The sequence below is a fragment of the Cervus canadensis genome, chromosome 4 (assembly GCF_019320065.1).
Source record: "Cervus canadensis isolate Bull #8, Minnesota chromosome 4, ASM1932006v1, whole genome shotgun sequence".
Lineage (NCBI taxonomy): Eukaryota > Metazoa > Chordata > Mammalia > Artiodactyla > Cervidae > Cervus > Cervus canadensis.
This window is the reverse complement of record NC_057389.1, coordinates 2285707-2298416: the sequence shown is the minus strand read 5'-3', so window position 1 is coordinate 2298416 and position 12710 is coordinate 2285707. Positions and strand designations below refer to the sequence as shown.

At 37.7% G+C, this 12710-nt stretch overlaps 1 protein-coding gene across 1 annotated transcript in view; it reads right to left on the bottom strand.

The window, feature by feature from the left end:
- Nucleotides 1–7096, bottom strand: part of LOC122439412 (protocadherin-23-like) — a 9147-nt gene extending 2051 nt beyond the window's left edge. The window contains exons 1-3 of the mRNA XM_043464458.1: nucleotides 6975–7096; nucleotides 4016–4302; nucleotides 3277–3442 (exon numbers count right to left, since the gene is read on the bottom strand). Of these exons, the coding sequence (XP_043320393.1) occupies nucleotides 3277–3442; nucleotides 4016–4302; nucleotides 6975–7077 (556 nt within the window). The 5' untranslated portion in view covers nucleotides 7078–7096. The remainder of the gene's footprint in view (nucleotides 1–3276; nucleotides 3443–4015; nucleotides 4303–6974) is intronic.
- Between the last annotated feature and the right edge of the window lie 5614 nt (nucleotides 7097–12710).

The window sequence follows — 12710 nt, the reverse complement described above, 5'->3', positions numbered from 1 at the left end:
TCTTCGCATCAGGTGGCCAAAGTATTGGAGCTTCAGCTTTAGCATCAGTCCTTCCAATGAATATTCAGGACTGATTTCCTTTAGGATGGACAGATTTGATCTCCTTGCTGTGCAAGGGCCTCTCAAGGGTATTCTCCAACACCACAATTCAAAATCATCAATTCTTCAGCGCTCAGCTTTCTTTATAGTCAAACTCTCACATCCAAACATGACTACTGGAAAAGCCATAGCTTTGACTAGACGGACCTTTGTCATCAAAGTAATGTCTGTACTTTTTAAAATGCTGCATAGGTTTGTCATAGCTTTTCTTCAAAGGAGCAAGCGTCTTTTAATTCCATGACTGCAGTCACCATCTGCAGTGATTTTGGAGCCCAAAAAAATAGTCAGCCACTGTTTCCCCATCTATTTGCCATGAAGTGATGGGACTGGATGCCCTGAGCTTAGTTTTCTGAATGTTGAGTTTTAAGCCGACTTTTTCACTCTCCTCTTTCACTTTCATCAAGAGGCTCTTTAGTTCTTCTTCACTTTCTGCCATAAGGGTGGTGTCATCTGCATATCTGAGGTTATTGATATTTCTCCTGGCAATCTTAATTCCAGCTTGTGCTTCATCTAGCCCAGCGTTTCTCATGGTGTACTCTGCATATACGTTAAATAAGCAGGGTGACAATATACAGCCTTGAGGCAGACCAATCTCTCTTTGGAACCAGTCTGTTGTTCCATGTCCAGTTCTAATTGTTGCTTCCTGACCTGCATACAGAGTTTTCAAGAGGCAGGTCAGGTGGTCTGCTATTCCCACCTCTTGAAGAATTTTCCACAGTTTGTTGTGATCCACACAGTCAAAGGCTTTAGCATAGTCAATGAAGCAAAGTAAATATTTTTCTATGATCCAGCAGATGTTGGCAATTTGATGTCTGGTTCCTCTGCCTTTTCTTAATCCAGCTTGAACATCTGGAAGTTCTCAGTTTACAAACAGTTGAAGCCTAGCTTGGAGAAATTTCAGCATTACTTTGCTGGTGTGTGAGATGAGTGCAATTGTTTGGTAGTTTGAGAATTCTTTGGCATTGCCTTTCTTTGGGATTGGAATGAAAACTGACCTTTTCCAGTCCTGTGGTCACTGCTGAGTTTTCCAAATTTGCCAGCATATTGAGTGCAGTAATTTTACAGCAACATCTTTTAGGATTTGAAATAGCTCAGCTGGAATTCCATCACCTCCACCAGTTCTGTTTATAGTGATGCTTCCTAAGGCCCACTTGACTTCACACTCCAGGATGTCTGGCTCTGGTGAGTGATCACACCATCATGGTTATCTGGGTCATGAAGATTTATTTTTTTATAGTTCTTCTGTTTATTCTTGCACCTCTTGTTAATATCTTCTGCTTCTGTAAGGCCATACCGTTTATGTCCTTTATCGTGCTCATCTTTCCTGGAATGTTCCCTTGGTGTCTCTAATTTTCTTGAATAGATCTCTAGTCTTTCCATTTTATTGTTTGTCTCTATTTTTTTTTTTTTTTGCATTGATCACTTAGGAAGGCTTTCTTATTTCTCCTTTCTATTCTTTGGAACTCTGCATTCAGAAAGATATATCTTTTCTTTTCTCCTTTGCCTTTCACTTCTCTTCTTTTCTCAGCTGATTTTAAGGTCTCCTCAGACAACCTTTTTGCCTTTCTTCTCTTTGCCTTGGGGATGGTTTTGATCACCACCTCCTGTACAGTTTTATAAACCTCCATCCATAGTTCTTCAGGCACTCTATCTATCAAATATAATACCTTGAATCTATTTGTCACTTCCACTGTGTAATCATAAGGGATTTGATTTGGTCATATCTGAACAGTCTAGTTGTTTTTTGTACTTTCTTCTATTTAATTCTGAATTTTGCAATAAGGAGTTCATGATCTGAGACACAGTCACCTCCAGATTTTTTTTTTTTTTGCTGACGGTATAGAGCTTCTCCATCTTTGACTGCAAAGAATGTAATCAATCTGATTTCAGTGTTGACGATCTGGTGATGTCCATGTCCCAGGCCCTGTTATTTTTCTGAACTGTGCTCTGCTATGGACAGCATTTTACTAATTACTCATCTTTATTAAGCTTGGCTTTTAATGTCTGTTGTTCAGTTGCCAAGTCATGTCTGACTCTTTGTGATCTCATGGATTGCAGCAATCCAGGCTTCTCCGTCCTTCACTATCTCCTAGAATTTGCTCAAATTCATGTCTATTGAGTCTGTGATGCCATCCAACCATCTCATCTTCTGTCGTCCCCTTCTCCTCCTGCCTTCTATCTTTCCCAGCATTGGAGTCTTTTCTAATGAGTCAGCTCTTCACATCAGGTGGCCAACATATTGGAGCTTCAGCTTCAGCATCAGTCCTTCCAATGAATATTCAGGGTAGATTTCCTTTAGGATTGACTGGTTTGATCTTCTTGCTGTCCAAGGGACTCTACTTGTTGTTATATTTTCTCTATACAATGGTTAACTTTTTTGTAATCACTTGCCTGAATGCATTTCACAACCATAAATGTCTTGATCTCTAATAACCAAACAAAGAGCCTTGGGAGGCATCAAAGAAATCAGAACAGCATCAAAAATACAGAACATTCTACTTAATGGGTAAACATCTCTCAGTCATGTCTGACTTTTTGCAACACTATGGACTGTAGCCTGCCAGGCTACCCGGTCCATGGACTTCTCCAGGCAAGGATTCTGGAGTGAGTTGCCATTCCCTTCTCCAGGGGATCTCCCTGCCTCAGGGACTGAAGCTGGTGTCCTGTATTTCAGGCAGATTCTTTACCATCTGAGCCACCAGGGAAGGCCACTCCACTTAATAGAGGTGCTCAAAAAACTTTCCTGTTTCAGTTTTTTTGTGTTCCTTGTTGAATATATGATACTATTACCAAACTTCTTATTCTTGGCTTGGGGAAAAAGCTTCCAAATTCTGGTAACATGCAGTCTTCAGTTCTAAATGAATCCCTTCCATTTTACTTTGATTCTTGTGGCGGCCTGGTTTATTACCCCAACTGTAATCACCTGGCTGAATGAACTGGTATTTACCATACTGAGGTCTCTGAATTTCTGTGCATTTGCCAGCATTTAATCAATTCCTTTTTCTTTCCAACCATTGAGATGTTGGAGAAGAGATGTAGCACCAGAATTTGCTATCATAGCATCTGACATGAAGAGAAGTAAGAAGGTGGTGTCTATGATCCCAGCAGCAGGGCCTGAGGGCTATTTTAGGCATATTTGGAAAGGATTATTTCAGGTTTCCTCTCTGTAACCCAAACCTATGAATGCTAAAGCCACTACAAATAACTCACCATTGGTAGGATCAACTGAAAACATCTTAGAAGAGGAAAGGATCCTGTAAGTGATGTTCTCACTGCTTTCCACATCTGTGGCCACAACAGTCAGCACTGGGTGCCCCAGAGGCACCAGTTCGGAAATGGTGACCTGAGGGGGGAAAAAAGGGAGACAGGCCCTGTGTTTAAAGAATGCAGCTATTTTCATGAACAGGGCCAGGACCTGACTCTTTTATTTGTTTATGGAAGTAACAGAGAACCTCACTTTATTAGGTATTATTAATGTATAGAGTGGACATATTAAGGAGATTGTGTTAGTAGTTCCAGAATTCAGAAAAACAAAATTAAAATTTTTTAAAAAATGTTTCATGCAGTATTGATTTTTATTATGAAAATATTTCTTTCTTAATTATTTCTGTGTAGTGGAGGATAGCTAATGCATTCACTAATGTATTCACTAATGTTTCATTACACTGTACATTGTGTAACTACGAGCCTTATGTTACTTACATACTTAAGAAATTGAATTGAATGAGAGATTCAATTCCATATGTACTTCTATTCTCCATGATGCTAAATATAAAACTCTCAGCATCAACTTAGGCAGTAAAAACAGTGAATACTATCTGTCTGTCTAAATTACTTTGTTGACTATGGTAAGTTTACATTATTCCCTATTCTTTCAAGTTTGGTTACAGTTTCAGCATCTCTTTGTGCTATTTACCTGATAAGAATCTTGAGAGAATACTGGTGGGTTATCATTGATGTCCAGCACATGGACAATGAGTGTCCCCTCTGTTTGGTGCAACAAATCTGAAATTTGGATCTGTAGCTCATATTTAGTAGCTTCTTCAAAATCCAGTGTTTCAACCAGCACCACTACCCCAGTGTTCCGATCAATAGCAAATTTGGTTCCAGAATTATTCTCTTTGACAAAACTGAAGGTGAAAGCTGGATTCAAATCCACATCATGAACTGATATCCGAGTCACAATCGTGCCAGGCAAAGAATCTGAAACAGTCATGACCACTGTCAGTCTCCATTAAAGGTCATCCTTTGAAATATTTTTCTTTAATAGTTCAATCCAAGCATTTTTATTTTATGTCCAATATGATTTTCTCTTTCTTGGCATGATTTCTCATACAAGGCTCATTACAAACTGAATAAAAACTCTGAAGAATTTATGAGCCAATAAAAGTGAAACTTTACCACTAAGTAGGGAATTGAAGAGGCAGACTATTTTCAATTTTTATATTTCACTTTTTATCGTATGTTTATCACACAATCCCAGCACCAAGAAACATTGTAAGTCACTTATTTGCACTATATAATTTCTATATAAAATTCATATATTCATGGGGGATGTGGGTGGGAAGAAGGTTATTATTCATAACATTAATACAAAACATAAAATTCTGAAAAGCAAGCAAGATTTAAATGAAAATGTTTGGATACTGAAGCTAGATACTTAGTTCCTCATATTCATTTTTGTAAAATTATTTCTTTTGAGAGGCACACACTGCTTCCTTCTCTTAAAACCTGACTCTCAAAATTATCAAGACTATAGAAAGTATACCTCATACTGGTGATCACAAAAGATCTCTAATAGTACACAAAAAAAATCATGAATAGATGACATGGTAAATGTTTCACATGACATATGTGTTCTTTAAACTGCCATGACAGGGACTTTGGTTTGGACTTCATAGGTATGGTACAGGTAGAAAGAAGAGTCCAGGGCATTTAGAATAATCCCATTGTGTATAAGACTAATAATTTTCATATTTCAAATTTGAACAGCCTTGACATGCACCAAATTACACTTGACTCCTTCTGGTAAGTTTTGATATATACAGTTTATTTTTGTGATATATTTATTCTGAGCACATTACTGCATTTTTATTCCAATGCATGTGCTTTAGAATAGCACTTTCAGTAAAAGCAGATGAAAACACATCAAATAGGTGAGAGGTAAAACTAGACAATTTTTTATTAGTATAATATTTTAAATTATATATAGGTATTCTTCTATATAAAAATTGCTGGAATATAGCCCTCTTTGAGCAGTGTGTTTGTAATTTGTTTGGAAAGTGAACATAACAAAATGTTAGGCACATTTTAGGAATAAGTTGGATATTAAGAGTGAAAACAGAGAGGAGAGTGATGGGCAATTTCTGCAATTTCAACTACAAAAAGTTGGGTTGGGTTTTACCAGTACAGCTATTACCCATAGACAACTTTGAGATCACAGACTATGGAGTCATCATGTAGCCCAGAGACCCAAACAATTAAGATTAATCAGCATATCATGTAAAACTTTGTATTTTCAACCTCTACCATTAATGTGATAAAAGTTTTCTGCAGATGTTAAACTTTAGTTTATAGTAGAGGAAAATGATGGCTCTGCAAAAATCATCCAACTCCCTTCACTAATTACTTGTCATTAGTATATTGCAGCAGCAGTATATTGCAAATAAAAATGAGCAGGGCTCTATGGGGCCTTCCTGGGACAAACACTCCTCCATGGCCCTTCCTTGTCTTTTTTCTGTCGAAAAACTTCAGTCAAAGAATAAATTTAGGGAATTCTCTGGCAGTCCATGGGTTTGGACTCCTTGCTTTTGGCCTGGGTTAAATTCTGAGTAAAAGAACTCAGATTCTGCAAGCCACCCAGTATGCCCCCATAACAAATAATAATAACATAAATTTAATCTGAGAAGTGAGGAAACACAGAAACAAAGGAAAAACAGTCAAATAGGACAAAATAATAACAGTTCAGTCCTTGAGCAAAGTCAAGGACCTTTAGTTCTTCCTCGAGGGCTATGGATAACATTCTGAGCCATATTCTATGAGCCGTCTTGTAGCTAATGAGACTCCACCAGGTGGACGAAGTTATGTGATGATCAGACTGTAGCCATAACATAAGCTACCACAACTCTGAGAACCGCCCTCAGAGAAACGAGAACCAACCAGTCCCAGAACTGAAGATTCACTGGGCTTACAACAATCAAGACAACGGTCGGATTACCACACAGGCAATTTCAAGCTGATCCTCAGAGGTGACTGTGCCGTTCTGCATGGAGCCCCCTTACTCTAACCGTACACCCGTGAAGCTCCCTGTTAAAAGCTGTTGCCGCCTATTAGCACTGGGGAATTGGCCTTTGGACACAAGTATGCCTTCTTCCCCAGTTACTGGCCTCCTGAATAAAGCAACCTTTCCTTTCCAACACTTGCCTCTCGAATATTGGCTTTCAAGTGGCGAGCAGCCGAACCTGAGTTTGGTAACACAAAGATTGACAAAGCTATCAGTCTAATAACATTGCATTCTCTCAGGGGAGCTTTAGGGTGACCATCATAGTCAACAAAAGATGCTTCTTCATTGAGCAGATTTCACTTTTAAGAACTGTCTGTATACAAAAGAAGCTGTGTGGAGTAGTGGTTTGACCGTAGGAAGTCAGCTTCCTGCTGGTTTGAATGCAAACCCCAACTTTAACTTTTAACTTCTTTGACATTTTATATTTAATTTTTGACTCTCCATTTTCCATTCTGTAAAATGAAGATAAACACAATTTATAGTTGTGTGGTTGTTGAGGAATAGTATGCATATTTAACACAGCATCCAGCTGAAAAAATAGTAGATGATATACAAGTTAATCAAAACCATTATTTCAAATTGCCACACTTACTTTCTGCAATTTCCACTGCTTCAGAGGGGAGAAAAGTTGGGGCATTGTCATTTATGTCAGTCACCTGTATCTTGATCACAGTTGTATCAGAAAGCCTGGGCATGCCTTTATCTGTTGCTTGTACAATCAAACTGGTTTGGAAAAGAATCAAGGAATGTTATCCATCATCCAGAGAATAAGAAAACAACATAAATATCAAATATCCACTTGAAAATTTTAAAATGAGCTGACTAGCTTTTTTATTTCTCCCCTGACTTTTCCAAAAGGCATCATTTAAAGTTTATTTCATAAGAATGGTAGTCTGAAGTGTATTTTTTGACACATTTAAAGAATCAAATCAATCTTGGTTATTTAAACTAAATGGACTCTCTCTGGGAGACAGACTATAAATTTCAGTCCTTTCCTACTAAGAACAACTTAAAAAGTACAAACACCAATACCTGTTCTTTAGATAAGCAGACTGCTTCCACTCTGCCACACATGGCCTGAATATTGCTATTGATACGTATTTCCATTTTACTGCACCAACAAAAGATAGAGTCACTACAAGTTTGTTTTGTATTTTTTTTCAGATCTAAATTGCAAATCAATCAAAACTGAAGAATTAACAGAGGGTGTTGCCGTTTATAACACACGCGCAAAAGATGCCTTACCGACCAGGACTGTGAAGCAGAGGCAAAAGTCCTGATCTGAAAGAAGCTACACGCAGTCATTCAATCTCTCTTGGATGACGGTACAACTCACTTCTCCAGTAACTGACTCAGAAACCTTATTAGTGTCTTCAACTTCTCCCTTTCTGTCACCACCCTGACAATATCTAACTAGTTATGAGTCTTATAGATTTTACCACCTGATATGATTTGGATCAGTGTACCCATCCATTTCACTCCCACCTGCAGAGTCTCAGGTAAACTGACCAATCGACTGGCTTCACAGGAACTGAAAGGTTTCCTGGGGCATGGTACTTTCAGTTTCTTTTTTTTTTCACACACAACAGTTTCAATATTTAATAGAGGATTATTTGACTTATTTTCAATATGCAGTCATTAAAAGAAAAGAAATAGAAACAGTAGAGAAAAGTAACAGCACATGCATGACAGTCTCAGGCAAACTAGGACAAGGTATTTGCTCTAACCTCATCATCTTATCATCTTTAGCTGGCATGCTGTGTATTCACTGTATCTTTTCTCAACTGGAGTGCCTGCTACTCACCAATCTTCCTACTGCAATCTCTTCATTCTCCACTCTGCAACTCCTCAATTGCTTTATCAAAAATTCTGGTTTGAAAACCTGAATCCTCTAATTAAAACCTTTCCTTGGCTCTCCATGTCTACAAGAGGTAATATAAGTCTTGAGCATGTACACATAACCTTTTGTGACATAGCTTCTGCCTGGAATTCCTATGTCTACACCCTTTTGGTCTTTAAAAGCTAACATCTCTGTAAGCTTTCCCTGGCATCTTATCTGATTTGGGTGCCCCTTTCTCTGCCCCATAGCACCCTGCACATTCCTCCACCATAGGAATCATCATTCTTTCTTCTTTTTTTTTTTTTTTTTGGGTTTTGTCATACATTGATATGAATCAGCCATAGATTTACATGTATTCCCCATCCCGATCCCCCCTCCCACCTCCCTCTCCACCCGATTCCTCTGGGTCTTCCCAGTGCACCAGGCCCGAGCACTTGTCTCATGCATCCCACCTGGGCTGGTGATCTGTTTCACCATAGATAGTATACATGCTGTTCTTTTGAAATATCCCACCTCACATTCTCCCACATAGTTTCAATGTCTTTCTGTATTCTGTGTCTCTTTTTCTGTTTTGCATATAGGGGTTATCGTTACCATCTTTCTAAATTCCATATATATGCGTTAGTATGTCTGTAATGTTCTTTATCTTTTCTGCTATACTCTCACTCTGTATAAGGGGCCTCCAGTTTCATCCATCTCATTAGGACTGGTTCAAATGAATTCTTTTTGATGGCTGAGTAATATTCCATGGTGTATATGTACCACAGCTTCCTTATCCATTCATCTGCTGATGGGCATCTAGGTTGCTTCCATGTCCTGGCTATTATAAACAGTGCTGCGATGAACATTGGGGTGCACGTGTCTCTTTCAGATCTGGTTTCCTCAGTGTGTATGCACAGAAGTGGGATTGCTGGGTCATATGGCAGTTCTATTTCCAGTTTTTTAAGAAATCTCCACACTGTTCTCCATAGTGGCTGTACTAGTTTGCATTCCCACCAACAGTGTAAGAGGGTTCCCTTTTCTCCACACCCTCTCCAGCATTTATTGCTTGTAGACTTTTGGATAGCAGCCATCCTGACTGGCGTGTAATGGTAACTCATTGTGGTTTTGATTTGCATTTCTCTAATAATGAGTGATGTTGAACATCTTTTCATGTGTTTGTTAGCCATCTGTATGTCTTCTTTGGAGAAATGTCTGTTTAGTTCTTTGGCCCATTTTTGAATTGGGTCATTTATTTTTCTGGAATTGAGCTGCAGGAGTTGCTTGTATATTTTTGAGATTAATCCTTTGTCTGTTTCTGCATTTGCTATTATTTTCTCCCAATCTGAGGGCTGTCTTTTCACCTTACTTATAGTTTCCTTTGTAGTGCAAAAGCTTTTAAGTTTCATTAGGTCCCATTTGTTTAGTTTTGCTTTTATTTCCAATATTCTGGGAGGTGGGTCATAGAGGATCTTGCTGTGATTTATGTCGGAGAGTGTTTTGCCTATGTTCTCCTCTAGGAGTTTTATAGTTTCTGGTCTTACATTTAGATCTTTAATCCATTTTGAGTTTATTTTTGTGTATGGTGTTTGAAAGTGTTCTAGTTTCATTCTTTTACAAGTGGTTGACCAGTTTTCCCAGCACCACTTGTTAAAGAGGTTGTCTTTTTTCCATTGTATATCCTTGCCTCCTTTGTCAAAGATAAGGTGTCCATAGGTTCGTGGATTTATCTCTGGGCTTTCTATCTGTTCCCATTGGTCTATATTTCCTTGTCTTTGTCCAGTACTATACTGTCTGATGACTGTGCTTTGTAATGAGTTGAAGTCAGGCAGGTTGCATTTCCTCCAGTTCTTCTTCTTTCTCAGATACTTGGCTATTCGAGGTTTTGTATTTCCATACAAATTGTGAAAATTAATTTGTTCTAGTTCTGTGAAAAATCCATTGGTAGCTTATAGGCGATTGCATTGAATTATAGATTGCTTTGCGGTAGAATAGCCATATTGACAATGATTGATCTTCATCCATGAACACAGTATATTTCTCCATCTATTTGTGTCCTCTGTGATTTCCTTCATCAGTGTTTTATGATTTTCTATATACAGGTCTTTTGTTTCTTTCGGTAGATATATTCCTAAGTATTTTATTCTTTTCATTGCAATGGTGAATGGTATGTTTCCTTAATTTCTCTTTCTGTTTTCTCATTGTTAGTATATAGGAATGCAAGGGATTTCTGTGTGGTTATTTTATATCACTGCAAACTTTACTATAATTCAATTGATTAGCTCTAGTAATTTTCTGGAACGAGTCTTTAGGGTTTTCTTATGTAGAGGATCATGTCATCTGCAAACCAGTGAGAGTTTCACTTCTTCTTTTCCTATCTGGATTCCTTTTACTTCTTTTTCTGCTCTGATTGCTGTGGCCAAAACTTCCAACACTATGTTGAATAGTAGTGGTGAGAGTGGGCACCCTTGTCTTGTTCCTGATTTCAGGGGAAATGCTTTCAATTTTTCACCATTGAGGGTGATGCTTGCTGTGGGTTTGTCATATATAGCTTTTATTATGTTGAGGTATGTTCCTTCTATTCCTGCTTTTTGGAGAGTTTTAATCATAAATGAGTGTTGAATTTTGTCAAAGGCTTTCTCTGCATCTATTTAGATAATCATATGGTTTTTATCTTTCAATTTGTTAATGTGGTGTATTACATTGATTGATTTGCGGATATTAAAGAATCCTTGCATTCCTGGGATAAAGCCCACTTGGTCGTGGTGTATGATTTTTTTAATATGTTGTTGGATTCTGTTTGCTAGAATTTTGTTAAGGATTTTTGCATCTATGTTCATCAGTGATATTGGTCTGTAGTTTTCTTTTTTTGTGGCATCTTTGTCTGGTTTTGGAATAAGGGTGATGGTGGCCTCATAGAATGAGTTTGGAAGCTTACCTTCATCTGCAATTTTCTGGAAGAGTTAGAGTAAGATAGGTGTTAGCTCTTCTCTAAATTTTTGGTAGAATTCAGCTGTGAAGCCATCTGGTCCTGGGCTTTTGTTTGCTGGAAGATTTTTGATTACAGTTTCGATTTCCTTGCCTGTGATGGGTCTGTTAAGATCTTCTATTTCTTCCTGGTTCAGTTTTGGAAAGTTATACTTTTCTAAGAATTTGTCCATTTCATCCAAGTTGTCCATTTTATTGGCATAGAGCTGCTGGTAGTAGTATCTTATGATCCTTTGTATTTCAGTGTTGTCTGTTGTGATCTCTCCATTTTCATTTCTAATTTTGTTAATTTGGTTCTTCTCTCTTTGTTTCTTAATGAGTCTTGCTAATGGTTTGTCAATTTTGTTTATTTTTTCAAAAAACCAGCTTTTAGCTTTGTTGATTTTTGCTATGGTCTCTTTAGTTTCTTTCGCATTTATTTCTGCCCTGATTTTTAAGATTTCTTTCCTTCTGCTAACCCTGGGGTTCTTCATTTCTTCCTTCTCTAATTGCTTTAGGTGTAGAGTTAGGTTATTTATTTCGTTTTTTTCTTGTTTCTTGATGTAAGCCTGTAATGCTATGAACCTTCCCCTTAGCACTGCTTTTACAGTGTCCCATAGGTTTTGGGTTGTTGTGTTTTCATTTTCATTCATTTCTATACATATTTTGATTTCTTTTTTGATTTCTTCTATGATTTGTTGGTTATTCAGAAACGTGTTATTTAGCCTCCATATGTTTGAATTTTTAACAATTTTTTTCCTGTAATTGAGATCTAATCTTACTGCACTGTGGTCAGAAAAGATGACTGGAATGATTTCAATTTTTTTGAATTTTCCAAGACCAGATTTATGGCCCAGGATGTGATCTATTCTGGAGAAGGTTCCGTGTACACTTGAGAAAAAGGTGAAGTTGATTGTTTTGGGGTGAAATGTCCTATAGATATCAATTAGGTCTAGCTGGTCCATTGTGTCATTTAAGGTTTGTGTTTCCTTGTTAATTTTCTGTTTAGTTGATCTATCCATAGTTGTGAGTGGGGTATTAAAGTCTCCCACTATTATTGTGTTACTATTAATTTCCTCTTTCTATACTCGTTAGTGTTTTGCCGTACATATGGCGGTGCTCCTATGTTGGGTGCATAATATTTAATAATTGTTATAATCTTTCTTCTTGGATTGATCCTTTGGATCATTTGTCGTTGTCCTTCTTTGTCTCTTTCACATCCTTTATTTGAAAGTCTATTTTATCTGATATGATATTGCGACTCCCTGCTTTCTTTTGGGTCTCCGTTTGCATGAAAATTTTTTTCCAAGCCCTTCACTTTCAGTATGTATGTGTCTCTTGTTTAGGTGGGTCTCTGTAGACAGCAATATATAGGGGTCTTGTTTTTGTATCCATTCAGCCAATCTTCAATTTTGTCTTTGTTGGGGCATCTCAACCCCATTTACATTTAGGGTAATTATTGATAGGTGTGTCGTTGCCATTTATACTTTGTTTGTTTGGGTTCACGTTTATACAACCTTGTCTGCATTTCCGTCTAGAGAA